Genomic DNA, 17,737 nt, shown 5'->3' with positions numbered 1-17,737 from the left:
TTCACCTTTTCAAATTGATATTTGACTTTTAGAAATGCTTAAGGAAAGCTGTTTTTATACATTTTAAGCTTCAGCACATGCGTAAAAACGAGAATTGTTATCGAACGACTATATCTGAAGTGAATAAATTGGACGAGGACTTTGGAATAAGATTTTGATCTCCTAGATTGGATCGATTCCACATCGTCCGTATGATTGAGTAATGCAAAGTATTCTGCGAATACTTAATCTATTCTTCGAATTTTTCGAACAGCTGTTTCTCCTTCTGCGTTTTGACTCTCCGTCCGTTTGCACCGAGAGAAGATCGTGAAGGAAATAATCCATAAGTTTAGATTCTATCGTATTTATCAAACAGGCATAAATTACTGCGAATTCGTTCTTGTATTTAAAATTTCGCGACTTCATTGAATAAATCTGTATTATTTTACGATATTATATTTAAAGAATCATAAAAGCAATTTGTTACTGTACTATAGTATTGTTAAAAGTATGAATATTTTAAAAACATAATAAGTGTAAACAAAATTGTATGTGTCCATACTTCGGAATATTTTACTGTTTTTTTATTATCTTGTGCTTTCATATCGTTATCATATTTATTCTCTCGGCGCATTTACGTTTCATCAGATCATCTCCCTGGAATACGCGTGGAAAAAAAAAAAGTGTAACGCCAACTGTCGTTCGCTTTGTCGTTCACGTAAATAACACGTGAAACTTGAATCGCGCGATTAGTTTGTATCGGATTACAATTGCTGAATAAAATCTATGTATATTCTTTACAGGCAACTCTTCTTTCCTTTCTAGCCGAAATTTCACCGAGTTCGAGTCGGATGACTCGCAATCGCTGGTCGGAATTGAAAATAAGACTCCGCAAAATGATATCGTTTTGTTGTTAAAATTTCGCAGCGATAACAGTGCTGAATTTGCGCATTCCATGATCACGAGTGTAAACAACGGTTCGCGTTACCTGCCCTTTTTCCACGCGCTCCCTGCATTCACGCGCTCAATCGCAAATGCCACGCAATTAACACCCTGAAAAGTCGGACGACAGCAGATAGAACGGATTCTAAGGGGACGGGGGGGGGGGAGGAGGAGGGGACACGACGGCACATCGACATGTGTAATAATCAACGAGATTACATGCAAACACGTCCTCGCTTTCTCAATGACATCTCAAATTCCATTAATTTAAGTTTATTAATCGTCGCCGGAATTTTCTTCCTTCGATCTGTAGATCGAGCCGATCGATAAATGGGGATCGAAAAACGCGGGTCGCGTGGTACGAGTAGAGTTTTGGCCCGTACATATGCGTACGTATGCTTGTGTGTGGGTGTGCGTGCGAACACAGAAAGAGAGAGTGGGGTATAACGCATATAACGTTTATGTATGTTAGCTTGTTAAAAAAAAAAAAAAAAAAAAAAAAAAAGAGTAAGGTATAGGTGTTTAGGTATTATAGGTACCCATATCTTTTAGGTGCGGTAGTTTCTCTCCGTAGTCGTGCGAAACTTTCTGTTTCGAGAAAGCTCTGGGATTAGAATCTGTATGTCCGTGTCACGTGTGTCACACACAACGTGACGTAGGGTTCACGCGTCGCGGTTTTACAGGCGTATACATACAGAGGGGCAGCCGCAACCACCGCACTGCATATCACCGCGACGCCCAGCGCCACGACGCAGTACGACGACTAACAAAGCCTCCTTTTTGCTCGCCGAGCTTTTCGCACTTGACCGAGCATTTTCGTTTTTTTTTTTTTCGCTTTTCTTGTATTTTTTTTTTTTTTTCGCTTCTACACCCGTCGATCTATCACCGAATCGATATGCCAATGTCTCGGCTCTTGGCCACGGATTTTGCAACCGTCCAATGATATTTTCGTGTCGCGTCCAAGTCGGCATCGCGTCGGTGTCGCGTCGTGTCATCGTTTTTGTGCGAGTTTCATCGAGCTAAAGTGTCAAAAAGCTGTCGATCCGAGAGTGCCGCATTTTTTTTTTCTTATTTTTTTTCTCAACGATAGTATCTTTTTTTTTTTTTTTTTTTTTTTTCGTTCTCTTTCATTATTCGCAGAGCACTTTCATAGAGCCCGAGTTTATACGCTAGTCTGGAATCATATAAATGCACATATTATACAGTAAAGACAAATCCTTTATCCTCTGGAAAAATATTCTGCTTTTGCATACCGCATGACCTCTACACGAAGCATTCTCGATTAGCGACAGAGGAACCGCACCGGTCCTCCTTCTGTTGCCGTTTTCCTGTGGACCAGAGACCGAATTCGACACAAATTATGCAAATACGCGCAAGAACGATAACGATATAAATTGACGGTTAATCTGGTATAATAAATTTTTTTATCGAACAATTCTCTTATGAAGACGATTCGCCTAATTATTATATAGGTACTTAACATCCGTTCTATTAAAGCGCGCAAAAAATGTGATTAAGATTTTATATTTTCTTAAGCATTGTAACTTGCACTTTTTCGATAATCAAAATTATTGGAGAAAAATATACGTGAGATTTTTGCTATAATTTAATTTCACGAAAAATTTAATTATTTATTCTGAATATTTAGGAAGGAATCCGTTATCGCGTACGAACGTAATTGACTTTGGCAACTTAAAAGTCGTGAATGATACGAGAAGAGGACAAGAATTCGAAATAGAAATCGGCCGGCCTTGGTGTATAATCGACTATACGGATATTCCATTTAGTGAAATTAGAACAGCGCGAGCAGCGATACTGAGAATAATGCAGGAAATCCGGGATAATGCATAAATGCATAAGCGCGAAGGTATTAAAGATCAACCAACCGCGCAATTCGTGCAAACTACTTCAAGGTCACGAGAATTCGCACGTGCAAAAAGACCGTTGCGTAAATGGGTTTCGACGAGTGACGGATAAAACAGCAGCAGAGAGGAGTCTCGTTTCAAGCGCAAAGGATCCAAAGATTTCGTTAGCGGCCGCATCGCTAAATCGGTCGACGGAGGAAGTGAATCATTCGCATCAACGTTCGCGATTTTATTGCTGCTCTTCTCATTTATTCGATTATTTACACGTACTTTATGCGGAAAAGCGAAAGATACATTTCTTAGCCGTCAAAGAGAAGCTTCATCAACCATCGTTCCATTTTGAGAAGTGAAAACTTTATTGCAGAAAGAAATATTTATATAATAATAAATGCTTTTCCTTTAGTATAATATCTTATATATAGTATAGCCAAATTTTAAATATGACATTAATATTAAATTAATTGATGCGATATTTAGGCAAATAGTTTTTATTTACACGATTTTTATTTTGTTATATTATTATCTTGTGTATAATATCGAGAAATAAGATTTTCGACTCATTATTTATCTCTCGAGATAAAATGTTATCATCATAAATATTAATCTTTCTTCACTTCTTGATTGTTTATTCACATGATGAGATAGACATTTTTATATAAATATGTTATCAATGAGATGAAAGTGATGGAACGATTCGCAAATTATAAATTTGACACTAATTTTAACTCTCAAGGCATGGTGTTTTCGTTGTTATGGATAATAAACTTGGACTGTTTCGAGATTATTTTAAATATTATTCACTTCAAAATAACAATAAATTATGAAATTCATTTTAATTAATTTTCTGAAAAAAGTTTCTGAAGCAAAATTTGGAAAAAAAACTTTATTTAAAATGTATCATTTATGTAAGTAACAAAAAAGAAGAATATATACATAAATATGTATATATACATAAATATGTATTTTTCAAATTTAAAAAAAAACGATCGATTATATCTTGAGAGTTAATGAGATCTATATATCTCTAATTATGAATTTTTTAATTATGAATTTTTCATTCGCACGACGTGAAGGAACATGATGACATTGTAAGCAGGTACATATCTATACAACACACAAACGAGCAACTTCGCAGTCGTCCAAGATTCAGCAGGCGGCCGTCAAGCATCCCTGGTGCCAGCTACGCTACGAATTCTACGTCAGCGATCAGGCGGTATGCACGATTAGTGTGTAATACTAACGATTAGAATAGTTTAACGGTAAACAAAAAAAAAATATAACAAAAACAAAACAAGAGTAGTCAATTAAAAATATATTATAGCAGTAACAAGTATATAACACAAGAGAATGATAGAATACATATATTAACGGAAAAAAAATGCACAATATATGATCCTCGGGGAGTTTTTTTCTTTTTTTTTTCTCACTCACGTTTGCTTGAGCATTTGGGTTTGGCAAGAAAGCAATGGTTGATGATTGGTCGTGGTAGCAGATAGTGAACACGCTCAACTATCTGTTGAGCTGTTCGTTCGCGTTGATTTCTTTACATTTTTAAGACTTACTTGACAAGCACCACGTCTGAAAGTTCGGTTTTCACACCCTGCTTCTTTGGCTCGTATTCCGCTATCATCGGGCGCATTGGCGTTCTCTGTAACAGAATAAGGAGGGTCGAGCTGAGTCGAATGAACTACGACATCCGCGAAGCGAGCGAATTAATCAAGCGAGTCGAAAATAGACGAAAATTATTATCGGCGAATGCGGCGACACTTTTGGATACATCGGAATGGCAATGACCCGCTCGTGATTTTGGGAGGGGAAACGGATTGGGGTAGGTCAGTTTTACAACAACGCTGGGATTATAGATAGCCTTTGCATGCCCGATGCGAGTCCACGCATTAAACTGCATACACATGCGCTCTGTTGTTTACTGGGCGTGTTTCACTGGACGAGTTTCCGGGTTTTACAACCTGTTTCGGCTGTCGACTTGACGTAATAATGATGACTCTTTGGTAAATCAGTCAGCCTTAACGCGCGTCATCGCGCAATCGCGCAAACCTCATTCAATGACGCGTGAATTAAATAAAAAAACGTACAATAAAGATTTGGACCAATTATCGAATCTTCGAAAAATTTTATAAAAAATCTATGTGTTATTCCACATGAACAAAATATTCTAGGATCGTCTTGAATATGCTCAGGATGTCCTAAGACAAGGTATTGAAAAGGTATTTGAATATTGAGAAATTTCTTTAAATACATCTTGTTTCCTTTAAACTTTGCTACCCTTGTCGATTAATGAATTACCTTGATTATTAATTATTATAATTCGTATTCACCATAATATGGGGACGATCGTTCACCGTCGCTATCGACAGCGAGCTCATTTCCACATCATGGGAACTGTCGGTATTCCCCATTTTCGCTTTCTTTCGTCTTCCTCTTCACTCTTTGAACGTAATTGAGACGTAATTAATCTTGATAAACACTGCCTAGGTTTCGCAGAAGGACCAATGTTCATTCGCATCACGTGTCATCCATTGACACGTTATCAATATTTGGAGTTCACGTCAGGTAACATTCGGCCATTAATCCGGCTCCAATCTCGATCAGCGGCGATCGAGATCCCCGATCCAGAAAACGCACCACGTGAAGGAGGAAGAATCAAATCGAGCCGCGAGGAAAACGGCGGAGAACGGCGCGGAACGTTCGCGCGGAGCCGACTTTGAGGATTTCTTTCCCCTTGGAGAAGAACGCGGGCTCTTTCGCGGGTGATCGCGAAGGCATTACGTCATTCGCGTTAACGTTTCGAGTTCGGTCCTCGCGGGTCCGGAGAGGTGAAGCGCGATGAAGCGAGGACGAACAGGAGTCTATCTTTAAGCTCCGCTCCGCCTATGGCGCGGTGTCCAGGGGAAGAAGCGCGAAAATCGATCGCGTCGATGCGCGAATGCAAAACGACGACGGGCGTCGCTTGCGGGAATGGATGGACGTTCGCGAAATGCCAACGGATAAACTAAGCTTGTCTCGTGTCCTCCCCGCGTGTATTCGAGATGTTCCTCTTCTTCCTCCTCTTCTTCTTCTTCTTCTTCTTCTACCCGCGCTCACGCGTCCACGCGCGTCTCGAAAGCTCCCGCTCTATGTACGGCGCCGCGCACGGCGCAGAAAAGCGCGGCTACCGCTGCCAAAATCTTTCGGCAATGCTCACCGAGGACGGGGGGGCTCTCTTTATATACCGTACGACTACGAAAATAGGAAGAGCAAATGGACGCGGGCTCACGTGAGCCGCGCGTCTCTCTGCCGGCCATCTGATCGACCGCTAACCAGGTTTAAACAGGATTCTGTTTGAACGGCGATGACAGACGGATCCCGAAATCGTCAGCCGCCTCTGCAGTTTGGCTGGCGTATTAGAGGATACGTCGTTCATCGGCGATTCATCTTCTCACGAGGAAAATACATGTATACCGTGTCCTAAAAGTCCTGGAACGATCAAATATGACTAAGCGAAAATTGAGAGAGAGAGAGAGACAGAGAGAGAGAGAGAGAGAGAGAGAGAATTTTATTTATACATCATTATCCACGTCACACGTTTACTGTCTCCTAAGTTTATTTTAAAGTGGAATATTTTTTACATGCTAATATTTATACTTCAAAAATAGACGCAATTTTCGCAGTTAGTTTGGTAGTTCCATAATGGCTCTCGTTATTTCACGTTAAAATCATTATGACAAATTAAGTCGACGTCGTTAAGAACAAACGTACGTGTAAATACATTCGCACGAACGAAGCTATCGTTTAGAGCGCAGCTGAAAATTTACTATGTCGAGTCTAAAGATGAAACGCGAAACGTCAACAATACGACAGACGTAATCTACCTATCCAATTTGAATAAACTGTTGACCGAACACAAAAATATTCATCTCGGACATCAATCCTTTCGGACATCAATCCTTTTTTTACGAAGTCAATCCTCCGAAACGCGTAAGCTGTTATATATATTATGTAAGCGAATAAGCGCGTTTTGAATTCGTCTCGCGTTTTTCAGGCAACACATACGTTTTACAGTCCACACTTAATTTCGCATCGTAAAACTCGTTCGCGTTGAAAGTTTGTCGGTCGGGTTCGTCGCGTAATCCACACACGTCCCTTGTGCTTATTTCGGACATCGGTAGCGTCGTCAACGACGCACGGGGCATGCATCCGTAACGGCGCCTACGCATAATATCCCGTCCTGTTCCGGTCGACGGTAAATATCTAAACCTGTGCCGATCGCCTCGACGAGACGTTCGCCGAACACGCACACCGAAACCGAGAAGACCTGATTCCTCCTTTCCAATTGTACACCTTCGTGTCGGCCGGCCTCGCCGCCGCCGCCGCCGCCGCCGCCACAAATTCGGCGTCTATTTTTGCACCGCGGCGTCTCGACCGGACGAAAACGAAGCGATGCGTAGCGTTCTCTCTCTGTAGAAAGTAGAGAGAGAGAGAGAGAGAGAGAGAGAGAGAGAGAGATTTGCCGCGCGGAAACTATTTCGTTCTTCCCTCTCTTTCTTTCCAGCCAAAAATTGAAGCGAGATGTACAACGACGAATCGTTATGATGAATTAAGATATGCCTTTTTTTTTTTATTGGCGACCGTTATAACTGAAGATTTAATATTTATACAAATAAGAACAATAGTTATAAAATTCATGATATGAATCGCGGTTTAGGATTTAATTAATAATATATATATTAACAATATATATGATATGATGACAATAAGATGATGGTATTGTGCGAGAGGCAAGGGTCTTATAGTAGTGTCTAATAAGTTTTTTTATTGAATTTATATCTCATAAATTCAGGACAATTATTTATACTGCAAACTATGTATCACTATTTTTAACGGATTTGCAACGCAGCAATTTAAAGCTATATAGTTATTTCCCTTTTAAACGGAACGATAATCATTTTGAAAAATCCATTATCTTTTACAAAAAATTCTTATTGCGAAAAATATCACCTCAGCCAGGAATTAAACCTGGATCACTCATTTTCCAGACGAATGTCTTTGGCCATTGAGGTATGCGGTGACACTTAAATAATTCTACATATTTATATAATAGATATATAATATTTTAATCCTTTCTAATGTTATATAAGAGAGGCTTGATATTCGAAAACATAATGAAAACCAAACCTTGTGAAACAAGCGTCTGTTGAAAAAAATCGGAATCATTATAATTGCTTATCATAAAATGTAACGGTAATATTACTAAAAAAAAAAAAAATGCTAATTACTTCGTTATCAATTTTGTAGACTTGGACATTATCGTGATCAAAAACGTTGAGGATAAACTCGTGATTCTCACTTCACAGCGAACAGCGGACATTCTTACGGTTCTGATATAACGATCTGTTAATGGATGAGATATAGTCTAATCGTGCGATAAGTGGAAACCTCAAAAAGTACTCGTACACGTAGGGGGTAGAGCCTAATCAGCGACGGGAAGAAGGAAGGGATAAAGCGGTATATCGAAATGGGGGAGCCAAGCGGCCAAGGCCTTGAAGGCTAATCGCGCGCGGTCGTTGTGTCATTAGCGGCAAAATATACGCACACAATTCCACACGAGCAAATACGGGCACGAGAGATAACGCGGCCAATTCGTGACAGTCGTTAAATGTACACTGATATTGAGCAATCATGCAAATTGTACCGCCTGTCGGCACATTACTTTTCCGTGTATTGTTTCGCGTGCGCATAATAAACGGCACGAAGTAGAGTTTCTACGTCGTCGTTTACGCTGAGAATGAACTTCGATCATTTCGATGATTGAGAAGGTTCAACACGATTGGATGTATTTATAGAATACATACGTCTAAAGCAAATTTATTATATAGGAACTATAAAGCTACAAGGATTTTCAATACGAGATGCGAAAACAAAATCTGCTTTTTAGTTTATATCGCGCTCAAGGAGAAAGATAAAAGTTATTACTTTTTATTAGAAATATTTATATTTATTCATTGATTTATTAATGGTTAGTCTTTTAGTTAAGATTTTCCTTGCTTTATCGCGAACTAATTTCATTTCTTGCATAATGTACAAGACAGAACATACCTAAAAAACTTATGCAAACATAATGTATGTCTAGACGAGAGATAATTAAATTCACTCCTACAAATCAAATATAATTGTATCGATGATATCATGGACATTGAATTCGATATATAAATAATCAATTTCTCTCTTTAGATTTTAATATTAAATACATCCATGTTAAAAATCAAATATGAATTATTATTATTAATAAAAATACAATAAACAAATATCGGAATAAATATTAATTGAATCAATAATTTGACTATTTTAATTTGACTATTTGGCTATTTTAAATGCACTATGTGATATGTATATATATATATATATATATATATTTATTATTATTAATCTTCCATAATGCCATGTAATTTTGAAGTTATATATTCATATATTTATATTTTTCTTAGTCTTATTTCATTTTCAGCATAATTTAACGGAGCATTTTATTGTATCATTTTTTAGTAATTTTATTTTTATAATAAAAAAATTTTAATTTTATAATAAAAAAGATCAAGAATCTTTTATTATAAAGAAATCCTTGATTTTTATAACAAAATATTAAAATATTAAATTAAAGATTTAATGTCAATTTATATTCAAGGACAATGTCTATACATTAATTATACAAATTTTTTCAGGCACGAAAAATAATTCGAATATTATAGAGATATTAATGTTAATTATCTTGTGAAATAAAAAAATAAATATACATGTGTATAAGACATATGTATGTGTGTTCACGCGTTACGCGCGTGTCACAAATTCTTTAATATAAATCTTATATCAAAAGATAATGGTCTTGTTGCTAACAATAAGTCGAGATCAAAATTGATAAGTTTGATAGACTTTTATTGATCAAAGTCTAGACTAATGGAACACGACAATGATGCATGCATCATTCCGATAGATATTTCGGTCGCCATCCGCTGTCGAATCATTGCGTAGGAAAAATTTAATCGGTTCAAAAGCGTCACTAAAAACGGCCCTGTCCAAATATAAAGTCGCGCTAATGAGCGAGTCCCGAATCGCAAATCGGCGCAATGGGCTCTCTATTGAACGAAATTGCGATGTATTAGAGGTCGCGGCTTTTGCGTTCCTTTCGGCACAAAGCATGTGACTTCAATGCCACAATAACGGCGAATTATTGCGAGACTCGGACTGAATGCGATCGCTGTTCGCCCGACCCATGCTCGCGCCGCATGTCATTTGTATGTATATATATATATATATATATATATATATATACATACATACACGATGTAATGCGAATCAGCTAGCAGTCGGCGACGGCGGCGGCGGCGAAATAACGAATCTGACAGCAACGTCACATCCTCATCTCGACAAACGGTGCGTTACGCACGATTGCATTCGCGTGGGAGTCTCGCGCACTCTTGTTCCTACTGATGTCCCTGAATTACGTGCGCATGTATCACACACACACACACACACACACACACACACACACACACACACACACACACACACACACACACACACACACACACACACACACACACACACACACACACACACACACACACACACACACACACACACACACACACCACGTAGTGTTTCTCAAATAATTCCAAAAAAAGGAACGTGAATTTATATCTGAAGTTTCACTTTGGAAAGTTTCATCGCAAAGTGACTTCAAATTTCATTATTCACACTTAATATTCCTAATTATTATATACGCGATTATTATATAGTGACTTGCAAAATTATTGTACTAAACGGGAAAGAATTCTTCGTTTTCTTACGTCATGAAATGATAAATCATTTTTTTAAGAGTCATAAATTGTACTTCCGATAGAATAGATTTTGTAAAATCTATGTAGAAAAGAGGGTTCTTTTCTTAGTTTGAATATTAATAGATAGCTAGAATTTTTAATTAATTATTGTATGTCTTGATTTTATATAAGAATATTCAAAAAAATTTATGATTTTTGTAATATACAATAATTGAGTGATTTCAAATTTATAATTATTTTATTACATTTATGAAATTTATGTCCTGTCCAATAATACAAATTTTTTGTTACACTATTGTATTAAAAACAACATGTGTATTAAAAATTTAGATTGTCATATTATTTTTATAATATGACTATGTAAAACATCTATTTAAATAAACGTTGCTAATTTTATTCTTATATTTCTTTATTTTATTTTCTTATTGTGTAATTTTAACTAAATATTTATAAAGAGACACTTTGACATTACAATGATTTAATGGCTTAATGATGCGTATAATGTCAGGCAAATTTGCAAATTTATATATCAATTTATCGGGATCGCTTTTTTTAATTATAACTTAATTTTAAAATGCACGTAAAATGCTCTTTTCTTTAATTAAGAAATAACAATAAGCAATGTATAATATCGTTATAGAAAATGTCATTAAAGAAAAAAGTATAGAGAACAGACTGTTATACAGCATTCACGTGCGCAACGCATAAATTGCCGTTGAACTGGCTAGTAACAGCATTGACCTTCTTAATCTGGTTGCGTGGTTCGGCCGAATCGCGACCCGGACGAATCAAGTGCGGGCAATTATGCTTCGTCACCGAAGACGGCGGAAACGTCAGAATAGTAATAGCGACGCCGACGACTTAAGCATAAGTGCAGTATATTCGGAGTCTATTCACGGCAAATTTTATTCCCCCGTCATCTCTCTTTTGTTCATCGGTCCATTATCCAATTTTTACATATCTAATCGTCCGAGACTAATCCCGTCTAGCTTTGATCTCTTTATGTAACGGTGATTCCGCGTGAAAAGGCGGCTGCGGCCTATAGCTCATTCGCGATGTGTGCGACGTGAGTTCTCCGCGCACACGCGTCAATCGTCATTGTACGATCGCGATTTGCATAGATCGTTATCGTTGCCTCATCTCGCCTCGGAAGGCCGTCCAGTTCCATTGGAACACTCGGTACAGCTCGAGTCTCGAGTAGACTCGCGTGACTTCTACCTCTCGCAGACCACTGAACTCCCGCAGCTCGGCGAGCGAACGGCTCCGCCGCTCGCCGACCGCGACGAGCCACGTGCACTCACACGCGCGAAACTTAATTGAAAGCGCGAAATAGGCGAATTCATATTAATACACCGACGCGTGAGTCACGCCTACTTAAAATTCTCCGTACATTGTTTGTTATATAATTTGCGCGCGTCATCAAATCGCGTACCACTCGGATTACCAATGTGTTTAACTGTGCATGACGTATGCGCATGATAATAGACGCATTTAGCGCACGTGACAATGACGTTTACGTTTTCCACCATTATCTTCGCAAATTTTCCATTTTGGATTTATCACCGGAGAGCCGTAGCTAACGAATGTATCGAATTTAATCGCGATTCGATCGCATTGACAGCTAAATATATGTCCCATAAATGTCACAAGATATACGTGAGATAAAGTTATATATATTATATATATATTTCTAGATTATGATTTTGTACGACATGATTGGGTATACGACATGAGAGAGCACTTTAAACAATGTGTAACTGTTTACATTTTCTTTCCTTATCATATAAGTAGCATGCAACAAGTTATATTTATCGAGGAAAGAAAACAAGTTTATTAGTAAATATAAGTTATTTTAAGTGAATGAATTCAATTTGTATTTGTATTGTTCTAATAGATTTGGATTTTTTTGATTGTTATTTTCTGTGAATAATTTTCTATATTTGCAAATACGTTCGGTTTGTAAATATATAATTTTTTTAAGAATGCGCTCAATTACGAAAATCAAGAATACGCGTTTGACATTGAGACTTTGGGAATGAAAACAGCAAAATTATTTATAACTTGAAATTTAATCTATATAGTTCACATTTTTATACATAATTATTAATATTACGAGTTTAATTATGTGATAATAAATAAATAAAATAAAAAAAGTTGCATTAAAGAGAAATAATCTAAAAAGTAAATTAAAATTAACTATGCAAAAAAATTGATTTTAAAATTTTTAAATTTTATAAAATGTTATAGAATATATTGAATTAAAATAAAATCAACGACTAGAAATCAACTGTGCGTCTTACATATCAAGAAATAATTATTTTATTTTTAATTTGACATTAGTTTGCAAAAGGTTGCATCTTAGATTGCAATGGAATGCAATCCGCGAACGGAAGTTTAATTATGCGAGTTAATTGAAACATTTCATTAAATCTCAACGAGGAAAAAGAAGTTGTTCAATATGCAAGAAGAAATATAAGTCCTCTGTAGTCAAGGTCACGCTTTGACGCTTTGAGCTACACGTCTAAAACTAAACATAGTATTTTCTCGTAATGATAGAAATTAGCAGCGCACATGACACGATGTCTTGTAATCATTTTTGAGGAAAAGAACAGCGAAAAAGTTGGCGTTAATACAGCCGACTCGAGTCATCAAGATCGGCTGAAGAATAGGGGCGGGACCGAAGAAGGGGACTAGAAAGAGGGGGTCGGTGAAGTATAGTAGGGAGAGAACGGAAGGAAGAAGGGGTGACGCGACGCGAAAGGAAGAGAGAGAGAAAGAAGGAGAAACTGAGAAAGATAGGAAGAGGAAAGGTGTCAGTTGAGGAAATTTCCATGACGTAGCGTGCCGTTTGCCGTGCCACTTGCCATTGTTGCTAGACATGTCACGAAGTGACTGACCGAGCAGACCACTAAACGATTTAATAGATCGTGTGATTAAAAAAAAAAAGATATTTTTAATTACGAAAGATGATACAGTCCATTGACTTTCGAATAATAAGAAATTATGAATGAAAAAAACTAATCAGAATCTACAAAAGATGAAAGAGACTGTAGAGAGGTTTACGTGTGAATGCCAATTTCTAGGAAATTCTGTTAACATGGAGAAATCGGATTCACAAGAAGTGGAGAATTCTTAAGAATCAAGCCTTCTTGGTAATTGTACTCGAACGTTTAGGCAACAATTTGTTGAAAAGGTTAATGCAAAAAATTTATTATTTCCATATCAAGTTATTATAAATAAAGCTGTTAATTCCAGTTTTTGTTTAAACGAGAATTGAACAATTTTTTTTTATATAAAGAAAGAAGAATATTAAAAGCGTTAAGTGAGTGCTTTGATAAATTTTTTATAAATTTTTATTTATTAATAATATAGATTTTAATTTTATTTAATAAATACGATAAATATCTTCATAATTTGAATAAAAATTTATATTTATATTCAATAAAAATGAAAATTATAACAGATTTCAATAATACAAAATTAAAATAAAATAGAAAATGAAAACAAACTAAGTATTCTAGAAAATTCAACGTTTCAGTCATATAAAATCATGTACGTGATAAAAAATTTATCTTATCTACTGGAATAGAAAAAAAAATGCAAACATTTCCAGTCGGGCATATTTCTCATTCATTAATAAATTGCGATTTGCGTAGTACAAGTATAAGAATTAACTGCCTCGTACTCAAGTTAAATTTAACCTGTAAGTCGGTTTATTCACCGCATAGCATCGATCGTTGATACAAAGTCAACGCACAGCCAATGAGTCTCGAGGAAAACCACCTTCGTCTCCAATCGATCGGGGTCACAACAGAAACTAAACCGTCCGATCAGACGATAAAAAGCAATATTTCTTCATCGTGCATCGAAATAAATAAAGCATAAAAATACTACGTTCAATTCGACTCTTAATGATATGAAATAAACTTTAAACTATTTTAAGATCATAATTTTGTGTCAATTATTTTAATAATTATTTTTTTCTTATGACAAATTATTTCGTTTAATAATAAATAACGTTCAGAGAAAACTCACGCTACGTGTTTGACGTGTAATCGTGGGAAACTAAACATTATTGAAATCGTAAATAGCCGCGTGTGCGATTCAAAGGTCGGTCAAAAATAACATTTTCACGCTGCGACCGACTTTCGCATATGTTAAAATTGTAAAGTTAAAAGAGATCTTGTTGCGCGCAAGAAAATTAAAAATTTTTCTCTAGCAGAAAGATCGTACATACATACGTACGAATATATGCATACGAATTTGCATAAACCGAACGTGACGATGGTTCTTGAAGAAATATCGCGTGTTATCGCACGATTTTTAAATATAAAGTATGCCGATTTCTTTTTTTCAAGACAATCATCCGGTGCGCTTCGTATCATATTGTGATAATGCAGCGTGGCTCGGTGATGTTTAATAGAGCGCAATCTGAATCAAAGAATGGTATCTGGATGAAATGTATAGATAAGCAGTAATGAAACACCTTTTAGTTCCGAAATAATTCGCGATAATGAATGACGTGTATCGTATGCTGTGCGCGCATTTTTTGCGTGTGTGCGTTAATTCAAAGAGAACGACCGCTCGATAACGATTTCTCGAGGAATGGTAATTTTTTTATCGGACATTTTGTTTTTTCGCGATGACTCATGATCGTCTGGGATATCGAGAAATTTATAACTAAATCGTTATCATCGAGTATATAAGATCAATGTTACGTGTTTCACGAGAATTCCTCCTTATCTCGAAGTCATCGATTTGCCGAGATTGCGTAACGTGGGAGATGGGGTTTGCATTACAGTTTATGTGATGAGGCGATAAATGATAAAGATAAAAATTACTTCAGAATTCCGATAGTGCGTCTGATCAAATTAATATTAAAATGTTATCGAAGTAACCGTTATATTGTCTTTAAATTCTAGTAGATTACGATGTATCACAATTAATTTTCGCAAAGTCGAATACAATGGAAAAAAAAAAAAAATGAATGTACTGGAAAAAAAAGAAAAAAAATGCGAAACATAATCGCAGAGAACAGTATACTGACAGCGTCTTGACTAGTCGTTTAAATGCAGTCACCTAATTACACAATTGTCTTTTATGTATGCAGAATGTGCGTAATCGCGCATGTCGTCACGAATTGCGCGAATATCCGTAATAAAACGCATTACTCAAATCAAATTTTCCCGCGTGATTCATTTTTATTAATTTTACATGATCATTCGAGCGTCTTATCTCCCTTCTTCCCTCCCGTTATAATCTCCTTTTCTCATTTTTACGTAAAATAATATCTATTTTATTTCGAATACAAAAAAAATGTTCGAAATGTAGGCATGTTAAAAATAGACCTGTTACTGATATCGCCGGTGTATTTTAGCCTACTGTGTATCATTTTTTTTTTTCCACTTTTTCGTTCGTTTCATGTATCTATTCTATTTTAAATACAAAAAAGGATACAAAAGTGTAGGTTACGTAGAAGTAGGCTGAATAGACTTAACACCGATATCATGATGTTCGGCGACGTTTGAGAGACTGTATTGCGCGCGATCGTAGCCACGTGGCGATTGCATGTATATGCGTATAAGAAACCCGCGTATATGTCAATGCCGTAAAATGTCTTTGAGCTGCTTTTGTCCTAGCTTTTATAATCAACAATTGAAATTCAAATTTTATCGCGACGAATGGCGCATAATTTAACGGTAATTTAATGGAATTAACTGACCGAGGATTTGACGCGAAAAAAATGCAAGAAAAGTTATATTTGGCAAAAAATCTTCTTTCGTTCATCGTAAAAATGACGTTACTTATGATAAAAAAAAAAATATATTCAATTTATGTACAATTTTTACCTCGTAAAAACTCGCTTTTATAAAAAATGCTTGAAGCAACTTACGAGGTATTTAATTTTGACAGTTGAGAGTTATGCTTTTTAAAGGGAAACAAATTTCTGAAATTATAGTGTAAAAATGTAGCTTTTTTCTGCTATTTTCATTTATAAAATCGATAAATTCAAAGCGTCGCGATACGTAGTGCTTTACGTAGGGTATAGATAACTTTATCTCGATATACTTTGATAAGAAATATAAATTTTTGCTCGGCATAGAATTAATTAATGATGTAATACCATTTCATAAGTTTTTTTTACATATCTTAGATAGAATTTTCGATGAGAATGAATTCAAATGTGATAATTAAATATTAAATAATAGTAAATAATTCGGGAAAAACTCACCTGAATTCTGCCCCCGTGCACCGCTACTCCGAGACCCTTCGTATTGTGCGACATTCTTGAATTCGCGTGCCGATTGCGCTCGTGATCCAAAGATCTAACTCCAAGTATGTAAACAGTATATATGTATATATATATATATATATATAAATATATAGCTGTATATACTTATGTATATACGATTCCCTCTGATCCGCGCGGCGTCCGGCGTTGAGATGAATAGAAAACGCGAATCCGCTCCGAAATCGTCGAGCCGCTACCAATGGGGGAGTCTCGACGCTCCCGATGTGTCTCGCGCGTGTGTATGTGTGTGTATGTGTGTATGCGTGTGTACGTGTGTGTACGCACGTACGTATACGTGTTCACACGAATGGGAAGGAAAATTATATCGCCGCGTGCGCTTATTTGTACACACGGTACGTCTGGTGGGTTGCGGCAAGCCTCGACGAGCGCGCGAACTGATAATGTAAGGGTTCGCCTCTTTGGACGAACAGCGGTGTCGCACTGATCTTTCGTCCTCTTTTTCACATCAACTTCCCTCCGTGGGTGCCGCGAGATCGGTATATGTTGCGTGGAAGTCGCCCTGCGGTGGGAGCAGCCAGTTAACTGGAGGGTGGGGGCAGTTGGTTTGCGGATACAAGGGAGAGGGAAGAATCGGTGAGGTATTATCGGAGAAACGTTGGAGAATCCGCTAAAAGATTTCGAATCGCGCTCTAAAAAAAAAAACGCACGCGAGCCATCCCCCTTTCCGGGACGATGCGGCGACGTTGCGGTGACGTTGAACGGCCAAAAAAGAATTTGTGATTTATTTAAAAAATTTCTAGTCGAATTCCGAAGCCTGAAGTACCGCACGTTGAATCGCGACCGTCGAAGAGACTCGGCACGAGAATGAC

At 36.8% G+C, this 17,737-nt stretch overlaps 1 protein-coding gene across 4 annotated transcripts in view; it reads right to left on the bottom strand.

Moving 5' to 3' along the window:
- Positions 1 to 17,737, bottom strand: part of LOC105434371 (proton-coupled amino acid transporter-like protein pathetic) — a 26,732-nt gene extending 8,995 nt beyond the window's left edge. The window contains exons 1-3 of one of the 4 annotated variants that reach the window (XM_089079864.1): positions 16,848 to 17,737; positions 5,123 to 6,260; positions 4,349 to 4,434 (exon numbers count right to left, since the gene is read on the bottom strand). In XM_089079864.1, coding sequence (XP_088935990.1) covers positions 4,349 to 4,434; positions 5,123 to 5,203 — 167 coding nt within the window. In that variant the 5' untranslated portion in view covers positions 5,204 to 6,260; positions 16,848 to 17,737. Of the gene's footprint in view, positions 1 to 2,174; positions 2,250 to 4,348; positions 4,435 to 5,122; positions 6,261 to 16,847 lie in introns of those variants that run through there. The other 3 variants (XM_011650091.3, XM_011650090.3, XM_089079879.1) reach the window with 3 other exon arrangements.

This window comes from Pogonomyrmex barbatus, unplaced genomic scaffold (genome assembly GCF_055798465.1).
Source record: "Pogonomyrmex barbatus isolate J1 unplaced genomic scaffold, ASM5579846v1 scaffold1, whole genome shotgun sequence".
NCBI lineage: Eukaryota > Metazoa > Arthropoda > Insecta > Hymenoptera > Formicidae > Pogonomyrmex > Pogonomyrmex barbatus.
Note: the sequence above shows the minus strand (reverse complement) of the source record. Positions and strands in the feature narration are given on the sequence as shown.